A 22,101-nucleotide genomic window follows, 5' to 3' on the forward strand; every position below is an offset into this window, starting at 1 on the left:
AGCGCGAGAGAGAGGTGGGTGAAAGTGTATGTGTGGGGGATGCCTAAATTATTGATGGATTCCTGTTTTCACGAGAGCTCATACGAAGGGAATCAAGCCCTCGTCTGGTTTCCATAGCACCGCCCTCCGGAGGCTAAGACAGTATTTTATGTTGGCTACATGTCTGGTATAAAAACAAACATTGGGAAAGGTTGTAAAACTGGAAATGACTTGCGTTTGTATGTCACCATGCATTGCCCTCACACTTTGTAAGGTTATCATTTCCAAATGCAATCAAACCATCCTTTCTTATTCCAGCCTGAACCACTCCCTAAATCAGTCGATTACAGTATAACAACAATAGCTTTCAGGACAGTAGACTATATTGAATATCGCTCTGGTGATCAGTAATGGGGATGCGGCGTGCACCACGCGCAGATAGTGTGCACGAGGCTGTCGCTGACCTTGGTGCTGAACAGCCAGAGGTTCTCGCGACGTCAGAAAAGCTGGCGGTCTCCACATCAGACGCGCAAGCCCAGCTCTGTGGTTTATAGAAGCAACTCCACACACCGCTAGTTCCCGCTTTTACTGATAGTTTTTTTTGTTTAAAATGATATGGTTATCACCGTAGACGCTTCTAACGTTTTTCTCTTTCGTTCGCTTTATGAATTATCTGTAGATTTTCATTACGATGGCATTGCATGCACTTGTACGTGAGGCGAACGATTAGTTTATAATGGTGAATGGGGAATCAGAGCTCATCTGATTTCTCTCATATGTAGGCGTTTTACAGCGATCGACGCGTGATAGGCTACAGATCTTGTCTGTTTTTCTTATCAAATAATCATATACATCGCTTGCTTCACCGGTTTGTTCGGTCACATTGTACCGTAACATGAAGCTTAAACAATAGACATTTTTGAGAAAAACATTACATTTGGATATGGAGTCCGTCAAGATGAGAGCCAAAGAGGGGATAAAGGAATTTGGGGCGAAGACCCTGGGACAGATGTACAAGTAGGTGTTGAAATTCTGTTTTATATGCAGGCTAGCCCATGTTTAAACATAGGGCTGGTTCTGATTTCTGTATTTTCAAGTGATAGGCCTACAATATGGTGGTGTAATATGGTGGTGTAATGGTAGTAGACTACTGTACGTTCCTATCCTATGCCGAGAAGTGTTTTACTTATATCTCAAACAGCTTGCAGTCATGGTCACGCCTCTAATAGACGTAGTGGGAAAATTATGCAATTCTGTATAACCTCGTGAAAGCACAGGAAGGACCTTGATGCATGTGGAAAAAGTCACTAATACATTCACGCATTAAACAGATAGCTATGAAAAGCATTTGCCGTGAACTAGCCTAGTATGTATGCGATTAGATAAAAAAATCCACGGAGTGTTATCTTCGTTTGCAACTGTCTTGTGACTGCGTCCCTGTAATATTTTAAATATTTGACTGAAAACTTCCTGTAGTTGTGGGAGGGTATCTATTTCATTATTTACGGGATGGGTATCGATTTATTACTAGTCTAAACGTCTAACTGATTTGTCTTGCTAAGTGGCAAGGCCTTCATTCAGACATATATTCTGATGCTTGTAGTTGCAGCATACTGTCAATAAATGTATTGTTGAAGCTCTAAATGAATATATTTCGTTTTGGTTAGAATTTTTTTTCGATTCATTGTTGCTTTCTTCGATAGGCCTATTTGGATTCTAAATCCCATTTTAAACTTAGGCTGTATGAAATAACAGTTACATGTTGTTGCGTTAAAAATATGTATTTTTAGTTCGGCATAACGAAATGATCACCTTAATGTAGTTCATGTAAATTACACATTATGTGCAGTTGTTTTGATATTCCAAATGTATTTTCTAAACAGGAGTGCATAATTAGCATTTGTCATTGTTACAGTGCCGTTGTGAATAAGATAGAGTTCTAATCATTTTTTCCTTATGCCGATTTCACATCATTTTTTTAGGTATAGGCCTAATACTGTAACTGTAGGCTAAGCTTTATTTGGCAAACGAATGAATTGTGCATATGGTCATAAATGCATTTGAAACCGCAGCGTGAATGTTTGCCTGGAGAGATGAGCAACTGCCCAAACCGTGAATGCAAATGAGGGTGAAGGTGAGCGGTTGCTGCAATGCGGTGGAGGCATCTTCATTCGCTTCTTGCTCCAATCTACGATGCTTTTTTTGGCATTCGATGAGATTGAACCTGGTGCCGCTAACATACAGCGCTATTTTCTATTAATAGTTGCTCAATTACCTTGCTAAAGTAGACTTTTCGTTTAATGAAAAAACTAAAACATTTTCTGGATCATGTTAGTTATCATGTTCTGAATCACGTTGGTTATCATTAATCAAATAGCGCCCCCAGTCGTTGGGGCGAATACACTATCCTCATAAAACAACGGATTGAATAGGCATAGATATGTAATGCAGACCTAGATGACCTAATAAAATGATGTTTCAGTACGCTATCCAAAGAAGATGGTTTTAAAATAGAAATCAGTCTTCTTCCTTATTTTCAAAAACTTGTACATTTTAAAGACTATTATTGGACATGATGCAGGCCATATTTTGAAGGCTGCAGGCTATAATATATAGGCATGTAGGTCTATCATTTAACTTAATTGCAGGCCTGAATTTTTGCTACACTAAAATGCCTTTATTTTTCATAACATTCAAATATCAAACGTAGGCTAATCTATTAATTTGAGGCTGATTAACCGAGGAAATTTGATGACTTTTTATCTGGCTGTTTGAAGGGTGATGGAGAAGCGACAGGGAACTGGTGAAGTTATCGAACTAACAGAGGACGGCAGGCCCTCTGAGGCCCAGGAGAAGAAAGCACCTCTGTGCGACTGCACATGTTTTGGGCTGCCCCGCCGATACATCATCGCCATCATGAGCGGTCTAGGCTTCTGTATCTCCTTCGGCATCCGATGTAATCTGGGCGTGGCCATCGTGGGAATGGTCAACAACAGCACTATTCACAAAGATGGGAAGATCATCATCACAGAGGTGTGTGTGGTGCACACTTTACTGACGTCAACATCGTGTCACCGCCATCCCTAATTTGTCGACCCTAAAAATAGTCCAGATGTTGGAGGTCTCCTAATCTTCTCACACTTGACCTGACCTTATATTGAAAATAAAAAATAGGCAAAGGCAGATACAGAACATTTCCCTTAATGTATTGGTTTTCTAGCGAGATTATTTCATTCTTTTTCAGTGCAGCCATAATAGGTATGGCACAACCATAAACTATTGTATCCCATAATAACACAGCATTTAGCCTGTGTGTCCTACACATCGGAATTGGGTACCGTATATGATAGTAGTGATTATAGCTCACATTTCTGCTACTCACTATATCCTTATTTACTGTTATGATATGAGAGCCTTATGCTTTGGTTATTACGGTTATTATACGGTATTATACGTTTTGTGAATTATTGTATTGAATTATAATGAAATTATACATGTGAAGAGGATTTATTATGTTTCATCGATTTTTTATGGTTTGTATTGTTGTCTTTGTTTTTATTTCACTGGAAAGAAAGCGAAGTTCAACTGGGACCCAGAGACAGTCGGTATGATCCATGGTTCGTTTTTCTGGGGCTATATAGTGACGCAGATCCCGGGTGGGTACATATGCTCGAGACTGGCAGCTAACAGGTAGGCCTACATTATTTTTTTGATTTAGTTTTTACAAAAGTTCTCATTCCTTCTCACAGTCTCAAATGGGATTTATTCCTTATTATTCAATTGGTTACTAAAATCCATCACTATGAAATGAACGACCCTCAAGAAAAAAATGAAAATAGGTCTGATTTATTTTAGTCATGAAGAGATGTACCCGAGCAACTGTGATGATGACGTGGATGTTGGCTACTGAAGCCTGGATATACTATCGGTTTTCAACGTATTATTATCACACCTTTTCCCGTCAGAATACATTTTGGCATAAACAATTTTCTAAAAGAATCAACATTTTAATGGTCTGAAAATGTTGCAGACACAATGGCATCCCACAAGGGTTAACTTGGATGTTTCAAATCTTTACGACAATTTGGCCTTTATTGTAAATGAGAGGGAGGATTTGCAGGCCTGTATTGTGACACAAGGTTTAGCAGACAGTAGGCATAGTAACCAGTGTGACACTGTGACTGCAATGGAGAAGGCCATTAATGGGGAATTAATTTGGGAGGGAGCGACTCAGCCGCCGACGCTGGCAGTGCTATTGAGATTTGACGGTGTCGCCCCGGTCCACAGGGCTTTCTGCCACCTGTTAATGAGGTCTCCGGGGGGAGCCGTGTCTAATTTGCTGCATTCTGGGGGCATGGCGACCAGCCCGGTCCTCGTCGCCGAAGGCTTACTCACGCTCATATGCACTGTGCACACTAAACATGGCTTATAAATAAGGTTTAGGCCTAGCCTACACGAGGCCTGAGCAGCATTAAATATAGGATATTATAATATGAAATCTAGGTTTAATTACTTTATATTTAGTGGATCTTTGGACCACAGTTCATCATAGTAGTGCCCATAATAATTTGGTGATCGCAATTTATACCCTGAATATACATGAAGAAAAACTATCAATTTGGTTGAGTATATACAATATTACTATTTGTTGAGCGGGCTATTTAAATATATACGATGTATTACATTTGTATAATCTAGTTTAATGTATAACATGTTTATTGTCTATATGCTTTCTTGATTGACATTGAGATGTAATCGAATCAACCTGTTTTGTGCCAGAGAGTTGCCTCAATCGGATTAGAGTTGCCCCCCGCGTGCGGGTGGGAGGCGGGGTCTCCGGGTGTTTACAAGACGTGACAAAAATTTTAAAAATACCATGTTTCGTGTTATTCATTAGCGATTGCCTCCACTGGCTCAGCTGCGCTGAAACCAATGTAGTCTGCTGTCGGCACTCCCTGTCATCACGCTTTAATTTCTTTCTCCAATTTAATTATTGCTATCAAACGTAAATTGAAAAGTTAATGGTGCACTAGCCAATGCTTGGCATGAAAAAATCCAAGTCTTAAATATTTTAATTATGCAAGAAAATTATATATATATATATATATATATATATATATTGAACGTAAGATTGGCCATTTGATTAGAATAAGAACAGCAGGCCGAATATAGGCCTTATGTAACCATTAGAAAATGGGATAGAGAAATTACATTGAATAGCCTATTTGAATAGCATTATTTTTTTTTTTTATAGCACTAACTCCATTTCGATAGTAAGCCAGTAAATGAGTGTGTAATGTGATATGTTCGATGGGTCCCTGCTGAATTTAGCCCGGATGACCATAAAAAAATCAGAGATTAATAAATTAAACATCAAGTCGATGAGAGGCCTTTGAAGAATAAATTGGCCAATACATAAATACAGCTTAAATAAATCACTAGGCCTACTGGATACATTGTTTATCAAAATGATAAACGTCATACGATATGTGCAAATGTATATATTTCTGTTTCATTTAGGGTTTTCGGTCTAGCCATTTTCCTTACCTCGACGCTCAATATGTTAATCCCCTCCGCGGCACGGACGCATTATGGACTGGTCATCTTTGTGAGAGTATTGCAAGGGCTGGTGGAGGTAAGGACTTTTTTAAATTAAAAAGTCACATTTCTGGAGAGCAATTTTTTTATATGCACATTTTAATTGAGATTGCATAGGCCTATCCTGTCAATAGCACAGTTTTTAAAAATAGCCAGTTTTCTTTTGTGGCATTTCAATTATGATTAGGCTACAGTATATCAAAGGCAATGGAATAGAGGCAGTACAACAGACAGAATTCACCCTGGGGAAATGTGAGACTGTTGTATTGATCTGCAGCTGGGTATTTGTTGTGGGAGAGTCCTCTCCCCTGTCTGTTCTAAAAATATGTTCTGCGTTTTTTACACAAAAGTTAACTGTAGTTGTTCTGGTTTTGTCCCATCTTGATTACTGTCCGGTAATATGGTCAGGTGCAGCAAAGAAAGACCTAGAAAAGCTGCAGCTTGCTCAAAACAGAGCTGCACGCCTTGCCCTTAACTGCACGTCAGTCTTTCCTGGTTGACGGTTGATGAGAGATTAACTGCTTGTCTTCTAGTTTTTATGGAAAATATTACTGTGATGAAAATTCCAGATTGTCTGCATAATCAAATAACATACAGCTCAGACACAATACATACCCCACAAGACATGCCACCAGGGGTCTCTTCACAGTCCCCAAGTCCAAACGAAATGCCGGCAAAGCACAGTATTATACAGAGCCATGATCGCATGGAACTCCCTTCCATCTCCAATTACTCAAGCAAACAACAAAGTTACCTTAAAAAAATTGATAAAATAACATCTCATGACACACACACACACACACACACACACACACACACACACACACACACACACACACACACACACACACACACACACACACACACACACACACACACATTATTCTTTAGTTGTATTGTTTGTATATCTTTGTATTTTACATTTGTGTAACTGTTCTTGTCTATCAGTGTATCAGTGTTTTCCCACTGGGCACAGACGGCAAATTAACATCGATTCTACATTGGTTCAGTGTAATTTCATTGAAATAATGATGTGGAAACAACGTTGATTCAACCAGTGTGTGCCCAGTGGGTTGTTACTTGACATGTTTTATGTTTTTGTGTGGGCCCCAGGAAGAATAGCTGCTGCTTTGGCAAAAGCTAATAGGGATCCGAATAAACCAATAAACCTGCTGAAACATATCTGCTCTGCTCTCTGGCAGTAACACCACAGTTAGGAAAATGCTGGTCTAGCCAGAATCATATTCCCAAAGACAATGTGCTGAAACATCAGCAGCTCATGAATCCACTGTCCAGTAGGCATATTGAAACATGAGATGTTGGCAGAGGCTGCCTTGTACAGTAAAACATGATGCCATGTTGATACTGAAGGGCAGGCTACATTCACAGTGTCATAATAAAACACATCCAGCTAAACGAATCAGATGTGGAAAAAGTACTCAAATGTCATACTTGAGTAAAAAGTAAAGATACCTTAATATAAAAAACAACTCAAGTAAAACTGAAAGTAGATAAGTAAAAGTAAAAGTTGTCAAAAATATAAATAGTAAAGTACAGATACCCCAAAAAATTACTTAAGTAGTACTTTAAAGTATTTTTACTTATGTACTTTACACCACTGAAACAGATACACAATCCTGGCAGCAGAGACAACCATTGAGAATCATTTTGAACACCATTGATGGAATTTTGGAATAATACTTTATTGTTCATTATCTTGCAGAGAATGGAAATGTATATTTATTCTCACAGACCTGACTAACTACTTTCAGTGTAATAATTCTATTAAAATAATTGTCTATAGGCTGCGTTGGCTGTGAGTGATAGACATAGGGTTCAAATTAATGTCTTGTGATAATGAATGGTGTAATTCAATAACAACAGCACATCTACGTGTTTGGCATTGATGGCTGAGGTGAGACTGGGCCAGTAGCTCCCATCTGGGCACACACTGGTTGAATCAATGTTGTTTCCACGTCATTTCAATGAAATGACGTTGAACCAACGTAGAATAGACATTGAATTGACGTCTGTGCCCAATGGGTCCTTGATTTGAATGAGCCATCATGTGACAAAGGCTAATCTGGTTATGTCTTGTTTTTGTCTCTGTAGGGAAAGGCTTCAGTGTTTTGAGTATATTCAGTAAAAAGAGCGACATTAATTAAGTTGGACGTGGCATACATTCCATGAGCTTACAGGAGGACCTAAAAGTGATTCATATATAGTGATCTTAGATCAGTCCAGTGGATAGCTAGGGTAAATCTCCTCCTAGCATGTCCATGCAGATTGCATTTGCAAATAGCACACTCTGTTCCAATTAGCAGCTAATGAACATTTAATGGCAGCAGCATTGTCAGTGTTATAAGAGGCTCATCAGTTTGCTCAGAGCACTGCGTCTCTTATTAATGTTAATCAAAAAGGCAATGAAGAGAGTATGTTGGTTTTTGTTTGTGATCATATTTGATTTACAACCATGGCAGCTCATATCTAGTAGTATCATCTCTTGTGATTGTCAGCTCAGTGCAGGCACATCTATTATCAGTATGTCTTATGTTTACAATTTCTCCCATTATTCTGTGAAACCATCTATTTGAATAACACAGTTTCATACATTTAGTCTTTAAAATGATTGCGTGCAATCTCATGTTTTTAATTAAAAAAAATTATATATATTAATCAGTTGGGCCAAAATGGGTGAAGTATTTGAAGGACATGTGAAGAAAGATTAGAAGACAAGGTTAAGATGACAAATGAATGTTGCATTTTACCAAATTAATCCAATAGTGGGTGGTACTGTAACACTGTACGCTATATTTTAGCTAACCCATTAAGGGCGATAGACTGTAACAAGGCTCAAGATTCAAGGCCTGTCCACTGGGCACACACTGGTTGAATCAACGTTGAATTGACGTCTGTGCCCAGTGAGTGGTTATTTCATGTTCATACATTTTTAATTTTACCTAATGAAACCCATAGGGGTGGTAATTGTAACAAAATGCCTACAAGTTTAAGAGATTACATGTTAGCCCAGGAAAGGTAGCCTATCGGTTAGAGCTTTGGGCCAGTAACTGATTGGTCGCTGGTTCAAATACCCGAGCCGACAAGGTGTCAGTGTGCCCTTGAGTCAGGCACTTAACCCTAATTTGCTCCAGGCACGCCGTACTACTGGATGACCCTGTAAAACTGCACCTATCAGGTATATGTGACAAAAAAAGACATACAGTACCAGTCAAAAGACACACCTACTCATTCAAGGGTTTTTCTTTATTTGTACAATTTTCTACACTGCAGAATAATAGTGAAGACATGAAAATTATGAAATAACACATATAGAATAATGTAGTAACAAAAAAAGTGTTCAACAAATCAAAATATATTTTAGATTCTTCAAAGTAGCCACTCTTTGCCTTGATGTCAGCTTTGCACACTGGATATAAATTATTAAGGGCGGTAACTATAGAAACAAGGTAGCTTTATTCACATCAGGGGAATTTAGTGAAAAGTGTCAGCCTATTTGCAACGCACCTCCTTGTTATTGTATTTGCATTGTCGTGTGTTTAACCTGCATTCAGTAGTCTATGAATTGCATGATTATGAAGGCATAAATGTATGAAAGCATGGAGACTTATTTACAGTGTATGTACTTCTGTCTTGTGACGTACATGTATTATGTCATGTTTTATGTTTTGTGTGGACTCCAGGAAGAGTAGCTGCTGCTTTAGCAGTAGCTAATGGGCATCCTAATAAAATGTTAAATACTAAATGTTAAGCAGTGTTGCTAGAATCCATTGCAAATGCCATAAGGAGCAGGATGATCAGAATTGTCTGACCATCTTATTCATTATAATTTAATGATAATAGCAGCAGTATGATTTACTTTAAACCAGTTACCTACTCTTAGTTGCTCATGGTTCTGTGGTGTGTGTGACCTACCCAGGGAGTGACCTACCCAGCCTGCCATGGGATCTGGAGTAAGTGGGCTCCTCCTCTGGAGAGGAGTCGCCTGGCCACCACCTCCTTCTGTGGTAAATATTATTTTCAATAATATCTTATCTGTCACACTATGGTAGTGAAGCAAGAGGTACAGTAGTTGTACTTCCTTTGTCTATTTAGATTTCTTTTTTCTTCTCTTCCTCCTCTTTACCATTTCCTCTTACAGGTTCCTATGCTGGTGCTGTCATAGCCATGCCTCTAGCAGGGATCCTGGTGCAGTACTCAGGCTGGTCCTCTGTGTTCTATCTCTATGGTAAGATAGAGTCCCATGCGATGTTATAGCTTCCTGATGCACACCCGTCCTGAAGAAGGCACTGTGTGCCAAAACGTTGGTTAAGTTTACCCACTCAATTGTTGGGAGCATATATAGAGTTTTCAACTTTTATTATTTTTATATAGCTATCAAATAGTTTTTTTTATAATTTATTCACATTCTAACCAACAACCTATTTGAAAATATGTTACGCATAGTACATCATCTTCAGAACATTTTAAAGCTGGTTGCTGATGTTTTCAGACATCCAGACCATTGATTTCTTCCCATTGTTTTTGTGGGACTGTTCTCCAATAATTTTCCATCTCACCCTGGACTAGATGAATTTGGCCTTTCTGTCCGGGGTTTAGTCTATGGGGGATTTCTGAAAGATCAGACGACTGCCTTTTATGAATTTGATGTTATCGAATAGGCCAATCTAAGCTTTTCACATGTTCACATACAACAATGATACAATTAAAACACATTTACAATAGGGTTCCCTAATGACTAGAAGATATACATAATCCACCACCCATATTATATTTATCCTGTGTAACAATCCCAATATCATTGTGCAGGGTGCTTTGGGATCTTCTGGTATGCGTTCTGGATCCTTGTGTCGTATGAAAGTCCTGCTGTGCACCCTACCATCACCCAGGAGGAACGAGTCTACATAGAGGAGAGCATCGGGGAGAGTGCCAAGCTCATGGGCCCTGCTGAGGTGAGGGACAGGGCTTGAGGTTGGTTGAATAAAAGTTGTTTGAAGGGTTTCAAACAACTTTCACTCAACTAACCTCATGCCCTGCTTCTCTGTTTCAGTGAAATAATCCAAATCTGTGTGAAAGTTTGACAAAGTTTTTCAGTAGGCCATTACATTTTCTGAGTGATATTTTGCCAGAGTTCTCAAAGTCTTCAAAGTCCGCTTCTCCTTAAATCGATTCCTATGATATTAAATTGGGAGATGATGCTATGCCCCACTTCCTATTCAGGCTTGTTTTGATCTCTGCTCCCCTGAGGCCTCATGCATAAACTGCGAGTACATCCAAACTATACCACAAAATGTGCAAGCGCCCAAAAAAGTTGACATTTATAAAAAATATAACTTGTGACAATATGCTAACCTATCTGTAAACTTTAGACCATGAGGATGCACATCTCTGTTAGTGGATGGAAAATCTGTGTTTAATTTTTTTAATCTAACATAGGACTCTTTTCCTGTTTATTTTATTTTCATAACCATTGCAGAATAAATTCCTCACCATTTCTAGCCATGACGGGTTCATATTCTTACAATGCGTTTCTCTCATTTAAGTGGACCTTGTAACTTAGTAAATAGATAGGCTATATATATTTCAAGTTTTGCAATCCCATAAGCAGCACGGTCTATAATATATAGTCGAATTTAACAGGTAAACAGTCAATCTTTTACATTGAAGTAGGCCTATGTTGGTTACTGTAAGTACAAAACGTAGTCTCAGGGCAATCTCTGACACTCTGACACTCAATTTAGTATGGTATGTTACGTTACGTCAGCCTCCTGCGACCCGGAAAAAAAAAATTGGGGTCCAAAAATATGGTTATTTATATTTTATTGTATGTGCAAAATTGTCCTCTGTATCAGTCATTAGGATGTAAATATTACAAAATTGACATTACAGTCAATGGTACAGTAGATGAAAACATAGATGCGGCATGTGGGTGTCCACTACAGAGCACATTTATTATAAACTCTTATTTAGCTCTTATTTAATGTGAAAAAAATATTACAAGTCCTGACAACTCACTTAACTATTCCTGCGAAATCCACATACTAGAAACAATTTGATAATTAAAAATGATCATTAATAATTACACACACTTCTTTTCAAATTACCATAAACTGTGCACATTTTGGACAGCAGCCATTTTTTGAAAGAACCAGGAAGAGAAAGTTGTCAAGCTCACACCCCCACATGTGATATCATTGAAAAGCCCATCATGTCCTCTCAAAGGGACAACAGGACTTAATACAGTGGCTTGTATGGCCTTAGAGATACGGACCAAGAACTGATGTCCACTAAAAAGTACAACAATTAATTGCTGGGTCTCAGGAGTTTAGGTTACATTATGAATGGAATAGCGGTCGTGCAATATTCTATGAATTAGAGGATGTATAGTATCATACATTTTACCCAGTCGTACAATAGCATACGAATTGGATGATGTAACTTATCATATATCTTGGATGACGCATAGTATTGTACGTCTTGATCTGAGACAAGGTTGCTTGTTGCACCATAACAACAAAGGAGAATTATAGAGAGAATTTATGTTGGCAGTTAGGGGAACTAACGTCAAAAAGTTAGGAGAACTAAAATGACAAAGTTTACGTGAATTTATGTAGCAGGTTAGGTGGATTGGGTTAAGTTTAGAATAAGGGTTAGGAGAAGGGTTAGCTAAAATACAAGAGTTGTCCCTGACGCGACTTGAACATGCAATTTTTGGATTGCTAGTCTGTCGCGGATTAAGGCATCAGCATGCTTCCAAACTCGGCTAGGCTAACCGAACGAGTGTGCTTACATACTCCTTTAATAGTCCTTCGTTTGAAAAACGAGAAAAAGCATCAATAGTAATATTTGTCCATTTGGAGATGCCATAGCCAGTATACGCATCCTCAAAATAATCAGAATTAATCTAAAATAACTCAAAAAATCTGTCATTTATTTTCATAGCTGTGCAATTTTGCGTCTGACTAGGATGTTTGGTGTAGTATTTTTTTTGCATGAGGACGAGTTGTCTCTCGTTGAATGACAACAGGCACTTCGGCTTCCAACTTTCGCTTGCCTGGAGAAAATGTTTTGTGTGCCTGAATAGCCGAAAAAACCCTTGCCAGTCCACAACAAAGAAAAAAGTCGCAAAATGTCATCATATTATACAGTTGAAGACGGAAGTTTACATACACCTTAGCCAAATACATTAAACTCAGTATTTCACAATTCCTGACATTTAATCCTAGTAAAAAATCCTTGTCTTATGACAGTTAGGATCACCACTTTATTTTAAGAATGTGAAATGTCAATAATAGTAGAGAGAATAATTTATTTCATCATTTATTTATTTCATCACATTCCCAGTGGGTCAGAAGTTTACATACACTCAATTAGTATTTGGTAGCATTGCTTTTAAATTGTTGAACTTGGGTCAAATGTTTTGGGTAGCCTTCCACAAGCTTCCCACAATAAGTTGGGTGAATTTTGGCCCATTCCTCCTGACAGAGCTGGTGTAACTGAGTCAGGTTTGTAGGCCTCCTTGCTCACACATGCTTTTTCAGTTCTGCCCACAAATTTTCTATAGGATTGGGCTTTGTGATGGCCACTCCAATACCTTGACTTTGTTGTCCTTAAGCCATTTTGCCACAACTTTGGAAGTATGCTTGGGGTCATTGTCCATTTGGAAGACCCATTTGCGACCAAGCTTTAACTTCCTGACCGATGTCTTGAGATGTTGCTTCAACATATTGTCAGAGTCGTGTGTATAGGTGGCAGGGAAGTCAGGCGCAGGAGAGTCAAATGGAGTGAAATGGAGTCTTTTTAATAGAAGTCCACTAAACATACTCCAAACACTAAATGTACATCAAAACAAAAGTGGGTACGAGGACCCGTCGCACACCTGTACAGAAATATACAACACTGACATAAAAACAATCCCCGACAAAGACATAAGGGGAAACAGAGGGTTAAATACACAACAGGTAATGAATGGGATTGAAACCAGGTGTGTAGGAAGACAAGACAAAACCAATGGAAAATGAAAAATGGATCAATGATAGCTAGAAGACCGGTGACGTCGACCGCCGAACACCGCCCGAACAAGGAGAGGCAACAACTTCGGCAGAAGTCGTGACACATATCCACATAATTTTGTTCCTCATGATGCCATCTATTTTGTGAAGTGCACCAGTCCCTCCTGCAGCAAAGCACTTCCCAACACGATGCTGCCACCCCCGTGCTTCACGGTTGGGATGGTGTTCTTCGCCTTTCAAGCATCCCCCTTTTTCCTCCAATCATAACAATGGTCATTATGGCCAAACAGTTCTATTTTTGTTTCATCAGACCAGAGGACATTGCTCCAAAAAGTGTGATCTTTGTCCCCATGTGCAGTTGCAAACCGTAGTCTGGCTTTTTTTTATGGCGGTTTTGGAGCAGTGGCTTCTTCCTTGCTGAGCGGCCTTTCAGGTTATGTCGATATAGGACTCGTTTTACTGTGGATATAGATACTTTTGTACCTGTTTCCTCCAGCATCTTCACAAGGTCCTTTGCTGTTGTTCTGGGATTGATTTGCACTTTTCCCACCAAAATAAGTTAATCTCTAGGAGACAGAACGCTTCTCCTTCCTGAGCGGTATGACGGCTGCGTGGTCCCATGGTGTGTATACTTGCGTATTATTGTTTGTACAGATGAATGTGGTACCGTCAGGCGTTTGGAAATTGCTTCCAAGGATGAACCAGACTTGTGGAGGTCTACAATTTTTTTCTGAGGTCTTGGCTGATTTCTTTTGATTTTCCAATGATGTCAAGCAAAGAGGCACTGAGTTTGAAGGTAGTCCTTGAAATACATCCACAGGTACACCTCCAATTGACTCAAATGATGTTAATTAGCCTATCAGAAGCTTCTAAAGCCATGACATCATTTTCTGGATTTTTCCAAGCAGTTTAAAGGCACAGTCAACTTAGTGTATGTAATCTTCTGATCCACTGTAATTGTGTTACAGTGCATTATAAGTGAAATAATCTGTCTGTAAACAATGGTTGTGAAAATTACTTGTGTCATGCACAAAGTTGATGTCCTAACCGACTTGCCAAAACTATAGTTTGTGAACAAGAAATTTGTGGAGTGGTTGAAAAACAAGTTTTAATGACTCCAACCTCAGTGTAAGTAAACTTTTGACTTCAACTGTATGCACAAACTGTTCCGAACTGTTTTGGCCCATCATTCCTCCCCGACCAACCTCCCTACTTTCGCTTATGTCCGAAGTAACTAGACCATTAGTAGGTATGATACAGTACGTCTTGGAGGTGCTCAGAAATACGTGAAGTATATTCCGTATGGCTCTGAGGCCAGGCTGATGTACTGTAATAGATTTTTTAGACAATGTTTCAGAATTCGCGGGTAGACCATCATAAATAGGATTGTGGAAAAGTCGATGCAAAACATTGTTGAATTCAAACTTTCTACTGACAGGTTAACAACAATTTGCCATTGTTTTCTCTTTCAGAAACTGACAGTTCTTTTGCCAGCTACAGCATACATTACTGCAAAAGATTAAAAGATTCTGCCAACACAGTAAATAGACCAGTAGCTTATGTAAAATATTTGACAGTATGGGTAGCTACAGTATTGCTGTGTGATAGGAGCGTAACATCATAGCCTATTTAATCTCAGAGCCTATAGGAAGGCAGGACATAGAAACCCAATAATCTAATGATAAACTAAATATTGAACAACAATTCATATTTTGCATAGAAGTGTGGGCTGTAGCATTTAGCCTACTTTTAAATTGTTTCAAATATACAATAAATCTTGCAGAATGTGCAGACAGGCACTCTCTATAGGCAGCATGCATGTATGTGTTTCTCGCTTTCTCATCGCTGCTACCCTTTCACCGGTAACTCATGTATTTTCCTCCCTTTTGCTCCATTGTAGAAATTTAAGACCCCTTGGAAAAAGTTCTTCACCTCCATGCCTGTCTATGCAATCATCGTGGCCAACTTCTGCAGAAGCTGGACCTTCTACTTACTGCTTATCAGTCAGCCGGCCTACTTTGAGGAGGTGTTTGGGTTTGAGATAAGCAAGGTGAGACCAGTGGAGCGTTCCCAGGATAGGGCACCAGCCTAGCCAAACAGTGTTGCTGGGGTATGGTACTCGAGGCCTAGGTGAGGGATGTGTGAAAATGTTGTGCTAGGCTCTAACTGACATTAATACCTTTTAATACCTCTATGTGGATGTTGATTGCAACTGTTCCTGTCCTTAGGTTGGCATGGTGTCTGCCCTGCCCCACTTGGTGATGACAATCATTGTGCCCATCGGAGGGCAGTTGGCTGACTACCTACGCAGCAGGAACATCCTGTCTACCACTACAGTCAGGAAGATCATGAACTGTGGAGGTGAGAGAACCCCTTCGGCACACCATGCACAATTATATCAAATGTGTACTGCTTTTACATAATCTGTATGATAGTGATACAATGACTGTAGCAAAGCAATTCTGTTTGTGACTGTAATTAAATTGCGACTGTGATGGCCCATAGCCCCTGGGTTACTGTAGCATGTGTGTGACTGTCTGTCTCTGCAGGGTTTGGCATGGAGGCTACACTGCTGCTGGTGGTGGGATTTTCCCACACCAAAGGGGTGGCTATTTCCTTCCTGGTCCTTGCTGTGGGCTTCAGTGGATTTGCCATATCAGGTCAGTGTCTGTTAAACACGTGGTATCAGAGAGTCTGCCAGTATAGATCACAGCTGCCTGTAGGAGACTCCTCCTTCACTATTTGTAGACAGAGAACAAATCTACCAACTACACCGTATATTCTGTCTAGAATGGCCACTATTTATTGCAGGTTGATGTTTATTGTCATGAATCTTGCCATGGAAGCAGCACTGAGTGATTTCCTCTAGATGGGCCAGCTGAAAAATCTAAATTGGCTATATCGTCAAAATTCAAGAAAACAAAACGTAGCCTTTTGGTCTTAATTTAAGGTTAGGCATTAGGGTTAGCAGTGTGACTAGGGTTAGGTTTAAAATCAGATTTTATGACTTTGTGGCCTTGCCAGCTAGTGACCACTCTGCAGAGCTGCCTCCAGAACAAGATTAATGATGAAAAACTAACTTGCCTATTTATTGTTCCACAGCCACCGATGTGGTCTAAAAAGGACGTGCAATCAGCATTATCCAGCTACAAAGGGAACAGGGTCGATTTCTCACATTTCTCAAACATCTATTCCAGCTGAAGCTTGTGGCCGCAAGGCAGACCTTGGTTGTCTACTACTCATTTTTCTTGGGCTTTCTCCTGGAGTATTTAATAATTCAGCACAAGTCCCAGAGGAGCTGCCATACAGGCTGGCTGTGTGCAGCTACAGAGGACACTCAGTGTGGGGGAGGAGATTCGCTGGCTAGCTACTCCCTTTGCAACAAGATGGTTGCATGGGGCTTTGTTTTCATAGCAATTTAATTTCCATTACATTTATATTATGTTTGGGAAATTTCAGTAGTTTTGATACATCCACATACTAGTACTCCATTAAGGGAGAAAAAAAGGTAATTACTAATTGTGTTTTTTATTACCTACCAAGAATGAACGAAAGCTCTAGAGACCGTAAGGGCTAGAGCCTATCAGATCTGCGCTAGCCGACACCCACATATCTGTTGTTTTGACGGTGTCTGAGGTGGAACTGTGTTGGAGCTGTCAAATCCACAAGCGGCTCCTTGCGTCAGCTTATTGCGGACACTCCCATTGGATGCAAGTACAAAACCAACCGACTTCATAATCTAACTTTATAATTAGAAGTTCATGCAGCCGCGTTACAAGTTAAAACACTCGAATGCGTGATGTTTTATTGTCTGATAGGCTATGAATCCCCCCATCCAAATTAACATTAAATAATGCATTAGCCTACACATTCTATTGGCGTTTTGAACTTCTAACGCAGTGGGGATACTAAGGAAGGGAGTGATTTGTGACACAACAGCAGCCACTCACTTATTTGTCAGTTCATAACGCAGTTACACCTCCAGCAACAGTTGTTATGCAGATGTCGGCCATCGCGGGTTTACACTCGATTTGATTGAAACGAGGTCTAGGTTATAGTGAAATCAGTTAAACCACAAGAACTATAACCACTTGATTTTATTTAATCAAATGCTAATCAATTGTTGTCTTAGAGATCTGTCATGTAGAGAGTAACTTCACACTGAAAACCTTGTATTTCATTCTGAGCGTTCTTTCCATCAGGATTCAACGTCAATCACTTAGACATTGCTCCACGCTATGCTAGTATCCTTATGGGCATATCCAACGGTGTGGGCACCCTGTCTGGCATGGTATGCCCATTGATCGTAGGTGCCATGACAAAAAACAAGGTAAGACATTCTGTTACCCTTGGAAAGTCCATAAAACATTATTGTAAACGTAGATTCATTATCGGATAGAACTACAATTCTCTGTGACTTTGCATAAGACACTTTATATTCCATCTGTCCACATGAAGACTCGAGAAGAGTGGCAGTGGGTGTTCCTCATCGCTGCTCTGGTTCACTACGGAGGAGTCATCTTCTATGGCATCTTTGCCTCTGGAGAGAAGCAGCCGTGGGCCGACCCAGAGCTGACCAGCGATGAGAAGTGTGGCTTCATCGATGAGGATGAGCTGGCAGAGGAGACGGGCGACATCACCCAGAGTTACGGTGCCCTGGGCGGCGGTCCGGCCAAAACGTATGGTGCCACTACGCAGAACGGGGGCTGGGCTGACAGCTGGGATAAGAAGGAGGAGTTTGTCCAGGAAGAGGCAGAGGGAGGGCCGTATGGCTACAGGCAGGACCAGGACTACTCCTAGAGACAGCAGACACAATGACCATCAAACGGTAGACTTATTTTGTAGTGTTTACCAGTTTAGACGAAACAAGTCAAAAACCAAATAAAAAAGATAACAATTCATTGTTGTATGTTTGCACAAATTCAAATAATTATTTCAAAATATAAATTAGTTAAAAAGATGATTTTATTGTGCAAATAAAAAAAATTACTATAGAGATGTAACACATATCAAATTGGCAGATCTATTTGTAAACGTAATATGCATATAAATTATAGATATATTTATTTGGAGTGCAATTGTGTGTAAGTGTGAACCATTTCCACCTCATCAATCTGAGCTTCTTCATTCTGGAGAAGCCTGTTATGTACGATCAGACAAGATTTAACTGGCTTCCTGGATCATCATGCCTAACTGGTTCTTATTACAACTCCTCATGAGCCAGCCATTGCCGTGTAAAAGAAACATGTCACTGTAAAAAGGGGACTTAACCAGGAATGAGACTGTATGTCTTAGGTTGTACAGTATCTCTTCTGAATGCACTGAAAGTAGTGTCCTTTTAATGCATAATATAATTATCTTTTTTTATTATTATTGGTTTGTAAAACTGTGTCTTTAACACAAAAAGGCATAAAAATACAATAATGTTTTGAAGAACGACATATCACTTTCGCCAGCTGATGTAAAAGTCTTAAGATGCATGAAAGAAAAAAATGATGAAGCGTTGCTCACATGTTTACAGTGCCATTTTGAGAGCTTGGAACTATATGGTTCTATCTGCATTTTTCCCAAAATGTACTTAGTAACATAGCCTTGTTCTGTTCAATGTTCTCTACCTATATACCCCCAATTCAAGTTGTTCAGTTCAAAAGAATACAACATAAAAATAGCTGACAACATTCAAACCAATTAGGGTTCGGAACTTTGAAGCCAATTATTTCAGAATCATCTTCTTGCAGATAGAACCTTCTAGTCCCAAGCTCTCGATTTCATGCCTATAACAATGTTACATCTGTTGTTAAAAGTGTACGTTTGGAGGTTACAAACATTCATAACTCAGTTATGTAATTCTTATGATCATTATGTCAGTCTTATTGTCTGGTCAATTCAAGTCATTTTAAGGCATTTCAATGAGCTTTGTTGTTGTTTAAAGGTAAATGTTTGTTTGAGATGACTAAAGAAAAATAACTATGATGTATAAGAGCACATGGACAATATAAAGAAATGCTGCCCGGCACTATCAAGGGCCTGTGCAATGTAGAGAAAGACCAGCCAGCCGACCCAGAAGTAGCCAATCAGTATATCTACTGTACAGACAGTCCGTCAGCAGGAGATATGTTTTGCTAATGAAAAGGGAACATTTTTAGACTGGGATAGTGACCCAGATAGACAATGTTGTTAAAGAAAACTATACCTTACCAGTCCAGGAGGACAATTAGCCAAGTTGGTGTTTGAGATTCATATTACATCTACTTGTAAAAACATTATAGCATTACTGAATAAAGAAACATGACAGTATAGCTGTTACTGCCTATGTAATATATGTCACATTGAACGTTTACCATTGCTCAAAGAGTAGGTAGACAATCAAAAGAGCAGCAAGACATGATTTAGCCAGTGTGTATAGAGTGGGAATGACCAGTGTAGAGATACTGGATTCCAGTCAATGATTTATATATACACTAGATGACTGACAGGGGCCTTGTTTAGGAAGCCTCTGCGCCTCCATCTTGACACTCCCCCACATTGTAAATAAATATTTTGGAAGCTATAAAAATACATTTATTAATGCCTACATTTGTTTTTGCCACGTTTATTCTATTACAGAAACTTGAATGCATACTTTTAAATTATATTATGTGAGCTAAACATTCCAAAAAATACATGTCAAATATTTTCCTTAAAAGTATAAGTTACTGTCCCCATTACAAAAAAAAATTAAATACATGTAATTTTGGCCTATAAACATTTAATTGTAATACTATAGAATTCCATTCATTCCAATGGAGGACTGCTCCTACTGGGAAGTGCCAATATGGCTGACCGGTGGCTTCAAAGCCTCTCATTGGCCAGTAGATAGCATCAGCAATCCAGGGTTTATATACATCATTGGTTTCAGTAGCGTGTCAGGGACCTAAACCTGCTTTTCACTGTCTGTCTGTGGAGACCTAAAGTCAGCACTTCACAATGTATTTATGGAAATGTATTTATGCATGGAACAAAGCCGTAGTCTGAGTGTTCTTACTTTATATTTCTTTCACAAAATGTATTTTGTCTCTCAAACTGTTACTAATGTGTCAATTTCTTTGCACAATTAACCAAAGGTAACGTGTCAAGCTGGGTTTGAACAGGAGGGCTATATACTAAGGAAATTGCTGGACATTGTAGTGAAGGCCTCTGTAGGCCTCTCCAGGTGGCGCTAACCATACTCAGTGTACAAAGCAATAAATCCATGGTAACAGTTGTTGTCAACCATTGAAAAATGTAAAACACTAGCATATGTAACTAGAGCGTTACTTTTACGTTTCAAGTCGTGTTTTTTGTGATATCAAATATAGAAAAGAACAAACACAAGTACTTGTAAATATAAAACCTATGTAGTTAGAGTCCTCCACACAGCTCTTTGACATGCTGATAATGCAAGGAGTTTGTGAGGGGACTGCTCACCAGAAGAGAATGATAACATGGGCCATTCCTGTGACATGGATGATGTCCTTCTCCATATCTCTATGGTTCCACTCCTGTTGGTGTCTGCACATCCGTTGTTGTTCTGTACAGTTTCCAGTGGTCGTTTTGGAGGGTTGTGCTATTGTTCCGTTTTCTCTCTCTCTCTCTCTAAACCCTGTTGGTTTGATTGATGTGTGTTCTGCCAGTGGCTGGACCCCTATTGCCCCCTCAACCATCTGTCTCTAACTACCTATACCCCTTCCACTGTTGCAATATTCAATGACGTGAAGATTGTCTGTAAAGGTGATCTAACATTTACAGAAATGGTAGATGTATAACATGAAGTAACAGTACTTTCTTCCTGTTTTGTGCCTCTGAGTGAAGTTACAGTGTGATTCTATGGCTTATTTTGCTGTGTCAATGGAGAGATTTGTTGATGTCAAAATGAAATGCTCTATATATCCATTTTATAAAAAAAGGAATGAACAAAACATAACTTGTGTCTCTATTTGTGTGAACACATCCACAATCATACAGCTCAATCAGTGAAGTCTGTATAGGCAGATGAAGAAGCCTGGCTTTAAGTCCAATTGCTGTATTTAGGATTCCAAAGGAAAAAGTGGCAAATGTGTCTGACTACTAACATTGGTACAATGGTCCTTCAGAGTTACAAGCTTGCTCCAGAGCACCCTCTCTCCCAGAGAATTTGCTTTATGGTATACCTTGCATGATGTCTGTGCACGAGCAGAGTCCATCTTGCACTAAGCTTACAGGACATGGTGACCCCTCTCGACCAAAGGACCCTTCCTCCCTCCCTATTCTCCTTCTTTGACTTGTAGTGAAATCAATGGACCAGTCCCTCGTGCTCAGCCGAACCTATTGACTGTTCTAACCTCTTAATGGAGATGGGAGGGAGGAGCAGCACTTATAGGGCTATTTGGAAGAACTGCTCGATTCAGAGTGACCCTTGGGACTGAAGCCCCCCCATGGTGGGAGACCCACAACACTCTTTATGAAACAGACCCAGGAAATATTTCCTCATGTTCGC

The 22,101-nt window shown here is 39.5% G+C and overlaps 1 protein-coding gene across 1 annotated transcript; it reads left to right on the forward strand.

Moving 5' to 3' along the window:
* The first annotated feature begins 439 nt into the window (after positions 1 to 439).
* On the forward strand, positions 440 to 21,549 carry LOC129854368 (vesicular glutamate transporter 2.1). Its single transcript, XM_055921331.1, has 12 exons — positions 440 to 996; positions 2,757 to 3,012; positions 3,551 to 3,669; positions 5,500 to 5,614; positions 9,515 to 9,602; positions 9,737 to 9,823; positions 10,405 to 10,547; positions 15,508 to 15,657; positions 15,836 to 15,968; positions 16,157 to 16,267; positions 17,810 to 17,937; positions 18,066 to 21,549. The coding sequence occupies exons 1-12, from the start codon at positions 923 to 925 to the stop codon at positions 18,405 to 18,407; spliced, it is 1,746 nt and encodes a 581-aa protein (XP_055777306.1). The 5' UTR covers positions 440 to 922; the 3' UTR covers positions 18,408 to 21,549.
* The last annotated feature ends 552 nt before the right edge of the window (positions 21,550 to 22,101 follow it).

The sequence above is a fragment of the Salvelinus fontinalis genome, chromosome 4 (assembly GCF_029448725.1).
Source record: "Salvelinus fontinalis isolate EN_2023a chromosome 4, ASM2944872v1, whole genome shotgun sequence".
NCBI lineage: Eukaryota > Metazoa > Chordata > Actinopteri > Salmoniformes > Salmonidae > Salvelinus > Salvelinus fontinalis.